The sequence below is a fragment of the Megalops cyprinoides genome, chromosome 20 (genome assembly GCF_013368585.1).
Source record: "Megalops cyprinoides isolate fMegCyp1 chromosome 20, fMegCyp1.pri, whole genome shotgun sequence".
Lineage (NCBI taxonomy): Eukaryota > Metazoa > Chordata > Actinopteri > Elopiformes > Megalopidae > Megalops > Megalops cyprinoides.
In genome coordinates, this window is record NC_050602.1 from 6,861,227 (window position 1) to 6,878,770 (window position 17,544).

The 17,544-nt window shown below is 42.0% G+C and overlaps 1 protein-coding gene across 1 annotated transcript; it reads left to right on the forward strand.

Annotated features, from left to right (window-relative positions):
* The first annotated feature begins 5,653 nt into the window (after positions 1-5,653).
* On the forward strand, positions 5,654-11,206 carry LOC118795726 (eukaryotic translation initiation factor 5A-1-like). The gene is made up of 4 exons (XM_036554422.1): positions 5,654-5,874; positions 5,984-6,088; positions 7,405-7,536; positions 11,009-11,206. The coding sequence occupies exons 1-4, from the start codon at positions 5,707-5,709 to the stop codon at positions 11,069-11,071; spliced, it is 468 nt and encodes a 155-aa protein (XP_036410315.1). The 5' UTR covers positions 5,654-5,706; the 3' UTR covers positions 11,072-11,206.
* Positions 11,207-17,544: the final 6,338 nt, after the last annotated feature.

A 17,544-nucleotide genomic window follows, 5' to 3' on the forward strand; every position in this document is an offset into this window, starting at 1 on the left:
GCTGTATAAATGGATAACATTGTAAAGAACTGTAATCTATGTAAGTCGCTTTGGATAAAAAAGCGTCTGCTAAATGAATAAATGTAAATGTAAATGTAAATCACAGTAAGTCAGCTTGCTTCAAAGACAGCTTAAGACAACACCGTGCAGTCATAAGTTGGGTCGGTCAGTCAGTGTGCTCAGCGTACAGACTACTGTTGTGCCTTGACTCTGTCTATAATCACACAGTTGGCTGCAGGTGCATAGGAAGCAAGAAGAGGACTACAACTGCAAATGTACACATCCCTACACAACACACGTGGGGTTGACCTGGCAGGACATTCAGAGGTGATTTAATGAGAGCTGTCTATCCAGCAGTATGACTGTGCTCCTACTGAGCTAATATAAACTATGGTAGAAAGAACTTGGAGTTGCAGTTATATTTTGTAGAAAATGGGAAAGCACTTTAAAGTACAGTATTAACTGTTTACTCAGCATAGACTGTTTAGATTTAAAAAAAAAAATTAAAGGAAAGTTTCTTTCACATCTCCTATTTTAATATTCAACTGGATCAAGCAAACAGCAAAAAAAACCCCAGGATTTCTGCACATGGGTTTTTTCAGATATTAAATGTGATCCAAAGACATGTTGAAAATAATGACCTTATTTGTAAAAAAAAAATGTTGCTGGAACATACAAGCAATACCACAACCTTTAATAAAAGGAAAATGCCATAAAAGGTGTGTGTGTTCACATATTATTATTATTATTATTATTATTATTATGTTATTATAGCTTAGGGAAATAAATATTTCTGAGAAAAACATTTCCATTTCAAAACATACATGTAAATTTTGACTGCAACAATCAACTGTTCTTTCCTCAGTCGAAAGCAAGACTTGGAAAGACTTCAGTTAAACTTTAACTCAGACATGAGTGCAAACATGTTCATCAGCTGGCACTAAAATGTCCTGTCTAAAAATGCAACAGCCTGTTATTGATGTTAATGGGGAGCCTTATGTCAACGCTATTTGTCATTTACTTCCATTTGGATTGGCACCGCGGTACGATAACATGCTGCTAATGTCTCGGATTTGAGATCTGATGAGTCGATGGAAATTGGAGCTGCACTTTGTGAGGCAAAAAAAAGGACTTACAGTACCAGTCAAAAGTTTGGACACACCTGACTAACACAATGGGAAACATGCATTCAAAGACATTTTGATATTAGGACTTAACTACTTAACCACCATATAAGTTTCTTAACCAAATATAAATAGTGAAGTTGATGGCTATGCATTCATTTCTTTCCAAAACATTTTTTTTTTCATTTTTAAAAAATGTTTTTTAAAATATGAACACTTTGAAGACACTTTGAACTCTTTTTTGGTCACTGCATAATTCCATCTGTGTTCTTTCATAGTTTTGATGTTACTGTTATTTTGCAATGTGGAAAATCTAAAAAATAAAGAAAAGCCCTTATATGTGTAGGTGTGTCCAAACTTTTTTAAGTGATTATGCAAACATCTTTCAATGACAAAACCTGAATTAAAAATGACTAAGAAACATTTTGAGGCACAATTTAAGACGTAAACATGTACATATTCACAGCTGTGTATAAACTGATGTGTAGATACAATAACCTTTTCAGCAAACTCGTACATTGACTTCTGTAAGTGAGTAATTTAAGTATATTGATAAAAATGATCAAGACTACAGTAAACATTTTTCAATTGTAATGCTAAAGCAAAAACATCGTTTATCAACCGTGCTGCCTCTGAAAGGCAAGTAAGGTCAGGGAATACAGTCGCCCTTTTTCCTGTTGATAACAGATTGCGTAAACACAAGAATGAATGCACAATGTTGGTACTACTTTTGTGTAACACCGTTTTTTGAAAGGCTCCTGTTATGTACTCTCGGATTTGATAGTTGCCACCGTAAAGAGAAACAAAAACTACAACAATGAGTAAGACACTGACAAAAGAACATATTTCGATCAAAACGATGATACTGTAGAGCCAATGGGGTCACAGATGAATAAACCAAAATTTAGCGGGTAAAACTGGTGTGGTACCTTAATTTCTCTGGATAAACAGCTGTCTGTCGCCCTCTAGAGGTAGAGCGAGGCAATGTGTGCAGCGCGTCCCACTTGACGCGCATTTTTACTTTCACTGGAGCAGCCTGAAAATTTCCGACGTGATTTCAAGACCCGAACACAGGAAAACTAAAATAAGACAACACGTTTCCAGATTATTTTTTTCCATTGTGGCTCGTTGAGTTTGTCAACCTGACGTTTTTCACAGGTGATTTTATTTCACCGTATTTAAAAAAACCTTCATTTAAAGTTTTTTTTTTCCCATTGTTGCTCACACACACTTGAGAATGGTGAGAGTAAATGTCTTCGTTCTGCGATTGTCCACACTATGAAGACGCTAAAATCACGATATAACACGCCGCTTCTAAAAAAGGAAGCGTGACTCGTAGGCTACCTTAACTCTCACATAGTTGATCCCATTGCTTTGAATTCATAATTGCCCATATTGAAATATTATATTTCAGTTGCTGTAAAATAACACTATGCGCTGAGCTTGCAGTCAGTGACTTGTGCCGCTTTGATTATGTTGCGCTTTTTAGTACACTGCAGTTGGACTGAAGCTTGGCACCTGCCAGATTCATAATTAATAAATAACAGGCTACATAAGAAAAGTTTTAGATACAGCGCTAATGTGGTGCATAGGCAAATACTGCATACAGGTGTTTCACAGTTACTCTACGTTTAAACATCATTTCTTCACCATGAATGGCTGTTCTTTAATAGCAAAACATCATTCGTACAAGGATTTTTACGTAGGCTACCGGTTGCGATAGCCGACAGTCTTAATTGCCATGATACGCTACTGCTGTGCAAGGTAATGGCTTTCCCCATTAATAAATTTAGTCTGAAGGCTAATATATAGTGGTCGGCATGGCATTATTTCGTAGCCTGCTTTCCACAGAGACGTATAATACTATTTTACTTTGCAGCACTGATATACACGCAGGTGTGTTTTCACAGAAACGTATTAAGGTAGGTCTTCTACGGATGCAATCGCAGGGCACAACCTTTGAACCATTAAGTTTAGTATTTCACAATGACGCTCTCCAGCTGTTATTGTGGTTAAAAGCATTGTAACAGTTCGGCTTTGTGTAATGGAATGATTTAATTCCCCAGAAGTCACCGTGTTGTGCTCATTTATGGCTTGCTAGGTGTCGGTCTGTGTTTTATATAACCCAAACCTGGTGCCATATTGCTCTTCGAGAAAATGGAGAGCCACACAACCTGCGGCCGTCTACTTCCAGACGTTGTGCAGGGCGATTCGGAGGTTACGCAGAAAGGAGCACGCTTAATATTGCAATCAACATAAGACGGTCGAAGTTTGTCCATGGCACTGCTGTTTTCTCGTAGCCAGAGGCTTTGAACACTATTCCACCAAATTAATCAGGAGGGGGAAAGCTGTCCCGGAGCATCGTGACCTTAAATTATTAACTTCACAGCTGGGCAGTTTCAGATATAACGCATACGACCAACTCATAAACTGCATAAACGATTGCCGCCTTCTTCTGAGCATCGGCCGTGCGTTTCCACCACCACTGCAGTTGCAAACAACTCATTTCCAGTGAAATGAGTTTACCGGGAAATCGTTTTGTTGCAGAATGTTTGATGGCTTCACAATTTCCTAGTCCTAATGAGATTTTAAATTCCCCACCCCCATCATTGTCGGACATCTTAAGTTACGTCAGGCGCACATAAACCGGAAACTGCGGGGTGTCCGCACTAACCCCGCCCCCTGCAAAGGCTGCCGCAGTAAAATTGGGCGCGCCTGCGCTCTAACGTTCCCTTTTTGTTGGAAGGTAAGGGTTGGCATGGCGCGTGCTTCTCTCGGCAGTTGCAAATAAATACATTTTAGCCGTTTATCCGCGGCTCTTCGGCGCTCCGCAGGGTTTAATTTCCCCGAAGGACGCCTAAAGTAGTGTAGAACGTGTAAGAAGTGCTGTATCTCTCGCCGGCGTAGCTGCAAGGCGGCAGGGTGTGGGATCGTGTTGTAATTTCTCGGCTGATACGGTAAAATAAAGAGGCACGAGGAGGCCAGGCCAGGCGCGCGCTCTCTGCGAGTTCGTAGCTAGCTAGCTAGCTAGCTAGCATATGGCTCCGCCGGGTAGCCAGCTGGAACGAGTTACACGTTTTCGTTTGAAATGGCGAGGAGGTGTAAAAGTTGTAAAAATGTAAACGGATGGTTGCGGTGTCTTGAGAGAGAACCCAGTTAGCGTGTTTTTTTGGCATAGCTAGCTACCTAGCTTGTTAGCGGTACACAGCGGTATCCTGTGCGCTAGAGGGGTAGCTTATTGTAAATGTTTCGGCAGCTGTCGAAATAACCAACCAATATAATGCATTGTTTGTGGAAATTAATCGCTTTAGTTTTGCACGGTTAACTAGCTGCCCTTCGTTGAAAGAAATGCTTCACAAACTAACGAGAATTACCCAGCGGGCGACTGTTAGTCTTTTCGGAGAGATAGTTGAATCATCGCGGAACGGGAGCTAAGTTAGCCAACTTCAACTTCGTGGCTGAACATTTTTCTGCCTTTATAGCCACATGGTCATCTGGTTGTTTGCTATGTAAAATGATGCGATTAGGGATAATGCTAAAGGAAATCGCAACTTTTTGCTACATAGCCAGTCTGCTTCAAGCGCAGAAGTACTTTTATATTTTTAGTTAACCGTTTAGCTACAGCCTTGCTCTTCCGTCCAAGTTGAATGAAACTGAGACCATTGATAAGATGTTCCTTTCTGGCCTAGTTAGCTCGCTAGCTGGTTTGCTACCACCGTAGCTATCAAATGGCTAGCAAAGTAGCTACCTGAGTTGGACTGGCTAGAGGCCAGGCACGGGAGTCGCACACGTTTATGTAACCGGTGTGCTTTATTTCGACCTGCTTAAGAGTGTGCGGGTTTGTTTTTCTACAAATTCTCTTTGGGTTTGTTCGGTCACGAGTGAAGTCGGTATGATGATGCTCGTTTCGTCAGACTTCAGTCGCTTATTTCCGCTCCCCATCAGAAAGGATAGGCACAGCTGGGACACGTGGACAGGGCACCGGGATCGCTAAATGCTGAACAGTCTCCCTGAAAATGCATCAACGGCGGTGGTCACGTTGGACACGTGGTTAAGCGCAAGTGTTTTCCTAAGATGCATCTAAAGTGATTAGGTCTGCCGGCCTTCGCGTCTTTGGGGTCGAATTGTCATGTTTAGTGGTCTAGCTGGCGTGTTAGCTCGGCGCACACTTGACTTATAGGGTAAGGTGGGGGCCAGCTAGCGCTCAAAGCTGCGCCGTTTCACATGCAAGCTCAAGTACGCTGGGCTGTGTATCGCAAATAACGTTTACCATTTTGTTCTGCGCAATCCGCGTACATCTCAGCGACATCCAAGTTAATAAAATTCGCGTCAACTAGCTACTTCAGCCATCCGTTAAATGACGTTCAGGGTTAGCGAGGTTGAGTAGCTACCTGCATTTACCACCCTATTTGTGTCATTTATGTGTTTAAAAATAATTTGTGTAATTTAGGTAGGCGACGTGCTTGGGTTGATTGCATCATGTATTAAAATTGACCTGTTGGTTGAACTTTAAAATGAACGTGTGGTAAATGTAGCTATGCGTGTGTGTGTTTTTTTGAAGAACCCCTAGAATCGACCCATCATGACAGATCCCGATAGCGATTTCACCAGTGGGGATGCTGGGGCTTCCGTAACCTACCCCATGCAATGCAGCGGTCTGCGCAAGAACGGCTATGTGGTCTTGAAGGGGCGTCCCTGCAAGATCGTCGAAATGTCAACTTCCAAGACCGGCAAGCACGGCCACGCCAAGGTAATGTCTGACCGAACATTTCTCTCCATTTCAATATTTTGACAACTCCAGATTGTATGCGTTTTATTTTTATGGGGCTAATCTGCTGAATGCCCATTTCACCCTCAAGGTTCACTTGGTTGGAATCGACATTTTCACCAACAAGAAGTATGAGGATATCTGCCCTTCCACCCATAACATGGATGTCCCAAACATCAAGAGGAATGACTATCAGGTGAGCAACAATGACATCAAAAGGAAGTGTAGATGTAGCCTGGTCAGGAAGGGTCAGAATCCAGGTCTGAGGGCACATCATACATTTGGCAGAACCTCAAATGAAGTTCAAGTGTGTGTGTGATATTCTTTACCCTTAAGTAAATTGGGTAATTATTGAGGTAGGTCTTGCAACATTTTAATGATCATGAAATGGAGGTGTTGCATCTTGGCAGAATGAGACCATCTCTCTGGTTTAGAGATGGAATTCTGTCCATACAAGTTATGGAAGGTAAAGCTGGCAGTGATTTGCAAATTGCAAACCTCCCAAAATATGAATGAAGATATTGAAGATGAATTTCCCTGGATTTGAGTGAAGGGAATAACCACTGGTTATTTAATGACTAATATGTACATGGTGTGTTTTGGGGTGGGCTTTAAAGTTTTGTATTTAATCATTAATTAATTTGTTTGGTTGCCTTAGTCTATGCCTGATGATAAAGGTAGACCACCCTTGGGCACTAGCACGGTTACCTTGTCTTGTCTGCTAGCTTTAAGAATGAGGTGTTTGGGCTGCCTTAGTATGAAAATGGTAAATGTTGACACAGTACCCTAAATGTATCGCAGGTTGTTCTTTTTAATCTTGTTTTTATCACTATTTCTGAGTCAGAAAATGGTTTAGGTCCACGTTGTGTTCAGTCTTTGTTTGAAGGTCATGTCTGTTAGCACATTTTTGCCTGCAGCTCATCACACACACCAACAGCAAAACCTCCTAAGGCATTTCTGTTGGTGCTGCAGGTATTGTAAGATTAATTGCAGTTTATGGTCAGTTCCTGGTGGCATCCCAACCTTCCAGCATTTACAGTTGCAGCCTGTTAAAGATGCAGACAGTCCTTCCCTTCTGTGGAAAAGCTCTTTCTTTCCAGGCTGCTCAGTAACTCCATCTGCCAGAATTGTTGCCATAGCTGAGATTGTCAGTTGAGCCCTGACTCTTAAAAACATGAACTATGCAGAGTCACAAAATAAATGTCTAAGAAGGGTCTTCTGGGTGCAAATGAGAGGAAAAAGAATGTGTTTGAAGTTGGAAGTGATACTATCACCAAAAGTGTATTGCATAGACTAGGTATACTGATTGTCTTGCAGCCTGTTGCTAAACCGTAGAACACTGGTGGCATGCACAGTATGTGCAGGATCCACAACTGAGTTCAGTAATATTCACACAGTTAACCATGTTTTACCAGTGTTTGGTGAGGCTGGGGGGCAGGATAGGACAGGACAGGATGGGGGTGTTTGAAAATGAAAAGATGTCTGATGTGCATCTCCCTTGTCGCTACGCAGCTGATTGGAATTACAGATGGCTTCCTCTCCCTGTTGTTGGACAACGGCGAAGTCCGTGAGGACCTCCGGCTGCCAGACAACGATCTGGGCAAAGAAATCACGGCCAAATACGAAGCTGGCGATGAGATGCTGGTGAGTATTCCCCAATGAACTGAGTCCTCTTGCATATACTGAGTTAACACCCCCCCCCCCCCCACAATGGTTTTGCACCCACTAAATTGTAGGGTTAACCTGAAACCCGATGAGCCTGAGTCAGGTGATTGCTAGCCCTCTTCCCAAGGAGGTGGATTTGCAAAGGAATTCAGTTTGGGAGTTTTGGCAGGAGGAGTGCGTACTCCATACAGTCAATGGCTGCGTTTCATTTGTGGGGCGTCCTGTAAATCCAGTTGCAAAAGATCCAGCTGCTTGACAAAAACACTTGGGAGTTCCAGCGAGCCTCACTATCCCCTGAAAACAAGAGCACCACCCCACCCGCTACCCAATGGCAGTGTCCAGGCATGCCTTTGGCTGTCATGTTCTGCTGACCGGTGGCATATTTGCTTGTTTGAACGTAGTCCCACTCCTTTTAAAAGACTCCAAATTGACAGTCCAGCGTGACCAGTGCTATCAGCGGTAACTGTCAGTGGTTAATGAGCAGCAGTGCGTTACATGTGCACATGCTATAGGAACACACATTGTAGCCTCTATGCATTATCCCCCCTCGGAGGAAAGTTGCTTAACTAAAACCATGTCTAGCAGGCTTGGCTCACAGAATCCCTGTGCTTTGGGTTGCAACTTTTTAAATAACCTTTCAGACAAGAAAAATGGAGTACTTCCTGCTTGTCTTGTGTTGTAGTTACGCCTTCAACATGCATGCCTCCCAATTACTTTTAATGTTTAGGTTCACGGGGAATACCAGGCTGTTACAGCATTTTGTTTTCTGAGCTGATAAAAATTTTACTCCATACTTGTATAATTTGCTTCTGTCCATTCTATTATGAGGGTTTATTAGTAAATAGTAGTTGATGGACAATTTTCACTCCCCGAAAGTACATTGCATTGTCATTCAGCACTCCAGAGTAAGTTAGAGCATCTAAAAACAAATGGCATGCTTACAAACATAGGCATGTCTACAACTAAAACATGAAACCAAGAAAATTGTTGCCTTTTAATGGTAAGCAGAAACTAGCCAGTTTCAATAAACTGGTGTAAATGTTTCGACTTATCCAAGAAAACTTCGATAATTAACTGAAGATCAGACAGTGAAGAATGCATAAGAAAAGGAAATATTCAGAAATGTCTTCAAATGGAGTGGATGAGCACAGACAACTCTTTCATCAAACTAGGCAAACATTAATGTGAAAATTACTTAATGTTAATCTTCTCAATCATTGTGTACAGTACATTTTAACAGCACAATAACCAGTCTGAAACATCTGTATTAACTCAAAGGTTGTGTGAAATTTGACCATTTAAAAACAAGGTCACGTAATTGCTTTTAACTATCAATGGATATAACTGCAAAAATGTATCAAAATGTACAATGAAACCATAAGTGGCTCCAGTATGGGGCATGAACTGGGTCACTCGCCTAGATATTTTACCTAGGGGTGCACCTGCCTGCTTTAGAGTGTACATCTGGCTGCTTGATTGGAGGATGGAGGCACAAGACAACGTGCCGTTTTAATCGCACATTGATTTTGTCTGCTGTTATGTTCATTACATCACTCGAGGTAGATTGTTAGCCAGTCTTAGATGTGGGGAGGACCTCAGTCAAAATAATGCTATATCACCATTAATTAAAAAAAAAAAAATTAGGGAACTTATACAAAAGGTGCCCTGCTGATGTCCCCAGAGATGGCTGGTACTGTCTTGCAGAAGATGCTTTTTAAGTAAGGTGTGTGTTCAGCTTACTTGGAGCCGTAGCCTCAGCGGAGAGTCTGCAGATCAGGCATTCTGAAAAGGGGCAGCTGTCATTGTCGGTCCACGAGAAGCCATACGCCAGATGACTCGCTGTGCTGCCTGTTCATTGTGCCTTTTTTCCGCCCGTGCCGGGCCAGAGTCAGTGGTCTCTGTGTTTCAAGGGTGAGCAAGACGGAGTTTAACCAGCCAAAGGCCATGACACACTACCATGGGCAAACACACAAGTCATCAGGTTATTTATACTGTAGTTGATGCACAAAATGTGCACTGTCATTTCTGTATTGAGTGATTTAAAATGCTGTAAGGCAGACATACCTTTGTTTTACATGGCAATATAATCACTTTTTCCACTTAACATATTTCAATTAAGATTAGTTTTAATGGTCACATTGGGAATCAAAATGTGCTTCACGACAGCAGCTTAAAACCTCAGTATTAGAACTGAGTTGAAACAAGCTGTTCAGTTTACTACAGTCAAAACTCCTGTTTGTCGAATATTTACATTTCTAAGTATGTAGCGTGTGCTATGGGAGAGGTACTTGACTGTCTTTGAAAGTGTACAGTATCTAGTGATTTATAAAGAAAGTAGAGCAAAACTTGTCATGGTGTAATGCAACTTGACACCGTCAGAGAATGCACTAAGTGCACAGTTAGTGTTTGCTTTATTTTAGGGGTTTGTGGCAGTTTCCCCCAATCCGTCCACAGTGAGCTTATTGCTGCGGTTGGAAGGTAGTTATGTTAATTACATGTTGGGATTTACTTGCATGAGGTGACTGCTGAGCACAAATGTCTTGTAGAACTTAAGACAAAGTGCTTCTGGCTGGTGTGTCTCGCACCTCACACCTCCGTTTTCATCAGCAGCTGCAGTAAGTAATAGCCCATAAAGCTTTGATTAGTCATCTTGTCTTATTGAAAGATTTAGATTAGGTCCTTGGGATCCCTACAGTCATAGAAAAGTACACAGAATCAAAAGTTGGAAGCTGAAGTGGCAGCTGTACTACCTCTCTGTAATGTCCCATAAGCCAAGCATAGCCGGTAGCATAGTTCTTAGACTGGAGACCTGGATAGCTGGGTCGCAGTGCCGAAAATGGGCGAGTCGAATGTTGGAGGTGTAGTCGTTCGGGTGACATCTTAATGGCGGTTTTGACTCCCATATATACATGTATATATTCAGTGAATTCTGGGAGTCTGTCTAGCCTACGTTTGGTCAGGCATTTTAGGCATTTAGGTTTAGGCATTACAAGATTTGAAAGGACAAGCCTCTGTGAGGAAACGGCTGTCGTCTCAGGGAGCAAGACATAGGTGGTGGTACTGAGTAACTGAATCGGTGCAGGTGCAGAGGTTAAAATCTGAGGCTCTGCTCAAATAACTCCCGTGGCTTGTTCAGTCATAATACAACAGCGATGTGTTTCGCAAGTACATCAGGAATTCACTTCCCAAAATCCACAGTCAGGGAGGGAATTGGCACATGACCACATTGCTTGTGATTCACCACAAAATTGAACCGCCCTAGTGTGGCTCACTCGCTTAAATCTTTCAGATTTTGACATAAATGGTAAGTTGACGCAGTGTAGCCATAAAGTTAGTTTTTTTCCCTCCTATACTCCAGTATGGTGTGACGTGTAACTGGCTGCCCGCTTTGAAACAACCGTGCTGTTTTGTGGAAAAAGTAACATTTGTTTCTCTCTCTCTCTCTCCACAGGTCTCTGTGCTCTCTTCTATGGGGGAGGAGTGTGCCGTGGCCATCAAGGGCATGACCAAGTAAACAGGGACAGACTGGCTGCTGAGGCCTGGGGCCTATTCTACAGATCTTACATTTTGGTTCCAATTGTCACCAAAGCTATGGCCTTCACAAAACGACCTCAAAATGGTTTCCGTTGTCTATTCCAAAAAAAAAAAACATGCTGGACTTCTACAGCGGTCTCAACGGCTGATTGGCATTCTACCAAATCACTGAAGTTTTTTTTTTTTTTCCCTCTCCTGTCTTGTTTGCCTTTCAAGAGGTCACTCTTGCCACTTTACATTCCGTAATGTTTAGCAGATTATGGGATCATTTTTTTTTGTTTGTTTTTGTTTGCATTCCTTTGGCAAAATGTATTTTGAATTTTGTAGAACCTGTTTCGTCTGACAAATTTTCTTTCCAAATTTTTTCTTTAATGGTGCATGTTTGCAAAGCCTGCTGTTGGTCCAAACAAGCCAGTGCCCTAAAACTGTCGTGGGTTTTTTACGGTGTCCTAAGTGGTGGGTAGTCAGCGCTGTGTGTGTGTAACGGAACTCCTCTGCATCCTCAGAAATGAACTTCAGTGATTTGTCTCAATGTCAGTCTGCCTTGGAGAAAAAAAAAACGAAACAAAACAAAAAAAAAACTTGCGGCCACGTGAGACTTGGTGGCCACGCACGATCACATCTGAACGCCATGCCAACTCGTTGGCCGTCTCTGGCAACCTTATCACCGTGTCAAAGCCTGTACGTGTGTGAACTAGGTAGGCTTTCTGAATGTTCTGATGCGTTGTAAAGTGCTGTAGAGGGGACTCTGTCCGGGGGGAAAGGCGTTAAGAAGTAACAACCCCTTTTTTTCACTCGAGGCCTTTGTCACCAGACTGAAGATTAAAAAAAAAAATAATAAAAAATAAAAAAAAAAATAGAAAACCTTTTCAGTTGCTTTTTTCTTTAATTGTATTTACCATGCAGTGATATTAAAATGAGTGACGAAATCTCCAGTAAATGCCTTTTTTTCCTTCCTTGCTTTTACTCCCTGTAGTGTCATGAGTCTGCTGATTGCGTTCTCGCTTGACGAGTATCTGAGACCTGGTTTTGAGGGTGTAATAAACGCCAGCTTTTGTGCTTCTAGAACCCATCAGGACGAGGGGTGGGGGGAGGAAGAGACAGTGCTCGATTGTGAGAGAGGCATGAATTGACTTTACCCTCCCAAATGCTCTGGATGCTTCACGCTTTTATCCAAACACGTGTTCATGTAGCATGTTGATGTGATCCTTGGTCTCCTCTGCAGAAGTGGATGATCAAGCCCTCTGGTGCTTGGGTGAGAAATGGAATTACTGCATTGTCTTCCTTCCTTACTGATGTAAATTAAGAGGACGGTTAAAAGATGAAAGGCTCCTCTGATCCGTCTCGCCACGTAGGCCCACATTTGTATCGCCGTGATATCCTTTTGTGCTTTTAGTTTGAGTAAGGTATGGTGGGCAATTGTTATAGCAGTTTCTTAAAATTGAAATTTAACCTGGGGGAAAAAAATGTTACGTGTAAATTAGAGGTTAAGGACAGGGCATTACTTTTAGGTTGAATCTTGGCCTGGGTTTCTGCATCTTCCATGAGATGGGTCCTCCTTGTGAATTGAGATCAGTTCATCTTGATAAAGTGGTGGTCGTTCTGTCTAGTCGGTTAACATGCGTCTAACCTATGAACCTTACCTCACAGTCTGAGCGCTGAAAATGTTTGGATCTGGGATCGCCGGTTGCAAAACCTCCACTGAACTATCTGATTTTGTCACAGCCTTAGCTGATCTGGGCAAAATGTCAGCTCTCTTTAATCGACGTAATCTGGTTTTGTAGACGTTTAAGCTTTAATATGAGTACTGTCAAGGTTTCTGGTTCATTCTGGGGAAATCGCTCAGCAGTTAATCTTGCTTACATGGTGATCTTTTTCCAGGACTCCGCGTGGTGATTGGAGAATGAGCCTTTGTGAACCTCAGAGAGGGCAGAGCCATTATGTGATCAGTGACTCATCACATCATAGCTCTGCCTGTTGCAGGGGTTTATGAAGCCTCTTTCCCATCCCTGCCTTGAATCTGCATTGTTTTCACCCCTCCTGCAAACTAAAACTTTTCAGTTGGTTCTCATGGCATGATGACAAGGCGTTAATCTTATGAGTTAAATCTTAATGACTATGCTGCAGTTGTATAATCTGTATAATCTCCATTTGATCTTGCAATTGTTTTCTACAATTGAGCGCTAAGAGGAATTGAAGTTCCCACGTGTAGCTATAGGTGGAATCCTTCAATAGATCAAAGGTTTTCTGTTTTTCACATTTAGTTGTTGATGCCGATTTCCAACAAGGTTAACACACAAGGGAATTCGGGTGAAGTTTGCTGTTTTATCTCCTCTTCTCTGAAGATTTTTACTGTATAATACTTTGTGTCCATACTCTGTCTCTGGGAGATTTAATGTATTCTCATGTCTGCAGATTTTTCTTTTGAAATTTTGGCTATTATAGATTGTTCTCCATATGATTTATTACTTGGCGTTTTGTGTTTTTAGCTCATTGTAGACCTTAAGGCGTAGTTTGTCTAATATTGAAGTCAATCTGTCCACTAACTTTCTCTGGCTAGTTTTTTTTAGTTTGATGTGCTAGAGGTAAAGGTGCCTGCTCTACCCTACCAAAACTCAGACTAATAGCATGGCAGTACTATAGGCACATCGCATGGTTTCAAAAATATTCTCTCTTTTGGTAAATGAACTTACCTGGAGGCGCTTGGTTTTTCAACATGCAAAGCACAAGCTCACATCTTTGCACCCATGTAGTCTGATGCCTTATAAGATTTATTTTCATGCTTATTTTCCCCATCCTTTTTTTTATTCTCTTGCACATCGCAAATGTGTGCATTGAGGACTTAAGACTAAGGAGTTGCAGGCTTAAGTCCCAGGGATGTACTTTGTTCAGTTGAACAAAGTGTATAGCCAGAATCACTTCAGCAGAGAATCTGCTTTGTTTTTAAAAAGGTATGCAGGTCACCCTAAGTAAAGGAGTCTGCTAAAAAAAAAAAAAAAGAATTGAGAGGAGAAAAGCCTGTTTCATAAACACTAAATTCGACTGGATTCGATTCATTCTCCTGTACGTAACAGCTGTTAGATTTTTACGTGGCATGAAAAAAGGCATTAATTAATCTTGAAATGCATTAGAAGCAATTAGAATGGCATGTATGCAGCTTCTGGTTGGCTTTGGTGGAAGGAATTAGTCCCTCTTTGGTGTTCTACTTTGTGCCTGACTTACTGGATTTATTTTTGCCAGTCACCCTTTTTTATCAAAAGCATGAATATTTGGGTATGCCAATGCCTAAGCCCTAGTTCCATCCTCAAGAATCACTTAAAGTAGCCTTCATTTAAATTAGTGTTTTTTTGTTTGGTTTTTTTTTTTTTTTTTTTTGAAATGGCCAAAAAAAACTTAAGGAGGTGTTGTATAGTGTCTGCTGCACTGTAGAACAGATTAATGGCAGGTTTTACTGATTGCTGGTGTCAAGGCGTGGCTTGCAACTACTAATTTTCCACCCGGTTAAAAATGGCTGTCGGCAGCATGACACTCAAACCCCCCCAAAAAAGTCTTCTGGGACTGCTTGCTTTTGCTGAACGCAACTGAAATGTAGTTTGTGTTTAAAGGTATTTGTTTTACCAGTAAGGGGAGTGGGAACAGCACAGGACTCGTTTACTTTCAAAGAATTTTTTTTTATATATATAAATCTGTCTGGGATCACTTGTTCCTCTTTGTTCTTCTGTGTGATGACGAACTCTGGGGCAAGCCGTTTTCCTCACCGGAATTTCTCTGTGACGGCCTTCTCCGGCTGTCCAAAGTCACACGGTGACACTCGCCAAAAAAGTGTGTAAACGCGTCTGCGAGTCGCCTGACTGCCCGAGAGCAAACATTGGGCTGCGCTGCTTACCTCCAGCGCTTTCTGTTGTGCGTTGGCGTGTCCTTGGACACCGGCGTTCGACGCTCGCGCTCAGACGCGCCTCAACCAAACAGTTGAATGAGTTGTGTGGGGACGCGAACATAAAACATCCAGCCCCACCCTTCAAGCAATATCCTCCTCCCTAACCTGTGTCTGTCATCAACCCCCCCCCCCCCAGGTGGGGGAAAACGGCTCTGTCCCAGCTGTTCCTCACAGGACTGGCAAAGCCGCTGTGTATTGCAACTGTTACTACGTAAGCCAGATCTGTTCAAAGTTTAAACAACCTGCCTTACCTTTGTAAATGTAATTATACTTACACATTTCTCTGTGTCGTTTTGTTTTAAAAGTCTTGTAAGGATGTATTACGACGAAAGGAGAATTGAACTGCAACTTAAGGAGCTTGTTATGCAGAATTTATTGAAAGGAAAAAAAAACGTGGTACCAGAAATTATGCCAACTGGTTTATTGGTTGCTCATCTCCCAAGACCTACAGCAGTATTTCAGATATCTTACTGGTCTCCAATGTGCTAAAATATTGACTGGGATAGGTGGTTCTAACTCTGAAAGTGCAGGTTGTCTCAGGTGAACAGTGTTGAATTAGTTGTAAATATGGCAGTAGTGCTCACTAGAAGAATACATTTACAACAGCCATTTTGATTTCTTGGCAGTTACCAGTACATGTGAGAGGTGACCATTGTTTCTCATCTAGCTTTGAACAACTTGAATACTGAAAACTGAGCTTTCTGGGACCACACAAGGTTACAATGTGGCAGAATTGTAAATCACGGGACAATCCCAGCTAATGCAGTGTTCAGTGTTGCTGTGATGTTGTGGCAATCTGGTGGCATCACACCCACATGTTGAGAACAGGAATCCTGAGAACGTGCATTAGCAGTGATGTCATTCCAAAAATGGGTGATGGCATCTGAAAACATGCAGATGGTCCTCTTTAACTGTTGTCTTCTCGCTGGACGTCCCAAATTGCCTCAGTTGCTGAGCCACAGTTTCCTTCTGCCCCCCTCGTAGTGTTTTGTCTCGATCAGGTGGCTTCAGTGTGTGGACTGAGCTAATTTTTAGTGAAGACCAAAGGCTGATGTGTCCGAGAAAGCTCATCACAAGTAACTTGCTACTGTCTGCTGTGTTGAGACAACATACCAACTTATGTCCAGTTCCACAGGGCCTTCTGGGGGGGGAATTTGGATTGTGTGGTCAATTCTGATGAGACTGGTTGCAACTGAATGGTTTATGAAAATGTTTATTATATTACACAACCCCGGGTGGGGTATGGAAAAAAAAAACTGATTAGCAATAAACTTAATGGAAAAAAAATCAGCATGTACTCTTGTTTTTGTTAATGTTAATGATACATGCAAGGTGTATGATTTTGAAGCGGGAACATATCCCTGCTTGCTATAACCAGGAAAACTGTTAACATCTTTCACTAATGAGAGCCATTCAAATATTAAAATGTGCATTCAACTGGCTATTTGTCCTAAGGCTGTTTTATTTCTATATGCTTCGTGATTCCACAAGCATTCATGAACCGTGAACAAATTAACCACACTTTTAAAGTGACGTTTTCCATGCTAAAGCTAAGTGGCTCTGGTATGAAATTAACAGGAAAGTGATGGGCAGACCAGCCTGACGGCTCATTCATTCAGTGTTGAACAGAATGCTGAAATGCATCATGTGAATTGTTCCCGTCCAGTCCACTGTACTTGAGAGTTCCTATGGGTCATGTTCCCCAAAAAGCCTCTGAATGCACACACGGAACATTGGGAGAGTTGCATCGGCAGAGTTTTGTGGATGACATGCCTCACACGAACCCCCCCCCTCCTGAAGGGAAACCGACTGCAGGGGAATAGACAGGACAAAAAGTGGTCTGTGTCCTGTTTGGACATGGGTTAGGACGTTCCTTGCCAACTTTTGTGATGTGTTTACTTCACATCACTTTTTTTTTACAAAGATCTTCTCATATTACAGTTCTTGAGAGAATGCAAACCACAGCGTACACATGCAAACAAGGTCTTGTATATCCTCGCATAGTTCAATTATTAGTCAGTTATCTTGCAAGCTTACCTCATATGTCAAAGAAGCACTTTCTGTTTAGTGAGGTCTACACCATTGCATTGACCCAGCGGTTTTTTCTGAGCTTGGGCTCTGCAATCTGTAATCAACGGATCTGTTAACTTTGATACAAGATCTTCTCACGCAAAGATACTGCCTTTATTTTATATGCACTTATGTATGCTGGTGACCTGAACCAGCCAGTAGGGCGGTGAGAGAGGTACTGGCGAATGTACTGGCAGCCGAATGTTGAGAAACTGAGGTGGAATGTGGGTCTGGAGTTGTCCACCGCCAGGGACAAGGCTAAAGTGAGTAAGCATTTGTCAAATGTGACTCACTGAATGCTGGGGGAAGGGTATTTCCATTCATATACAATGAATTGAAGTCAAGGCTACCTCTACACAAACAAACGCACACCAATATGTGATTGTATATAGATCTCGACGTGCAGTGTGCTGTGCGCACGTATTCATTCACAATGAATGTGCGAC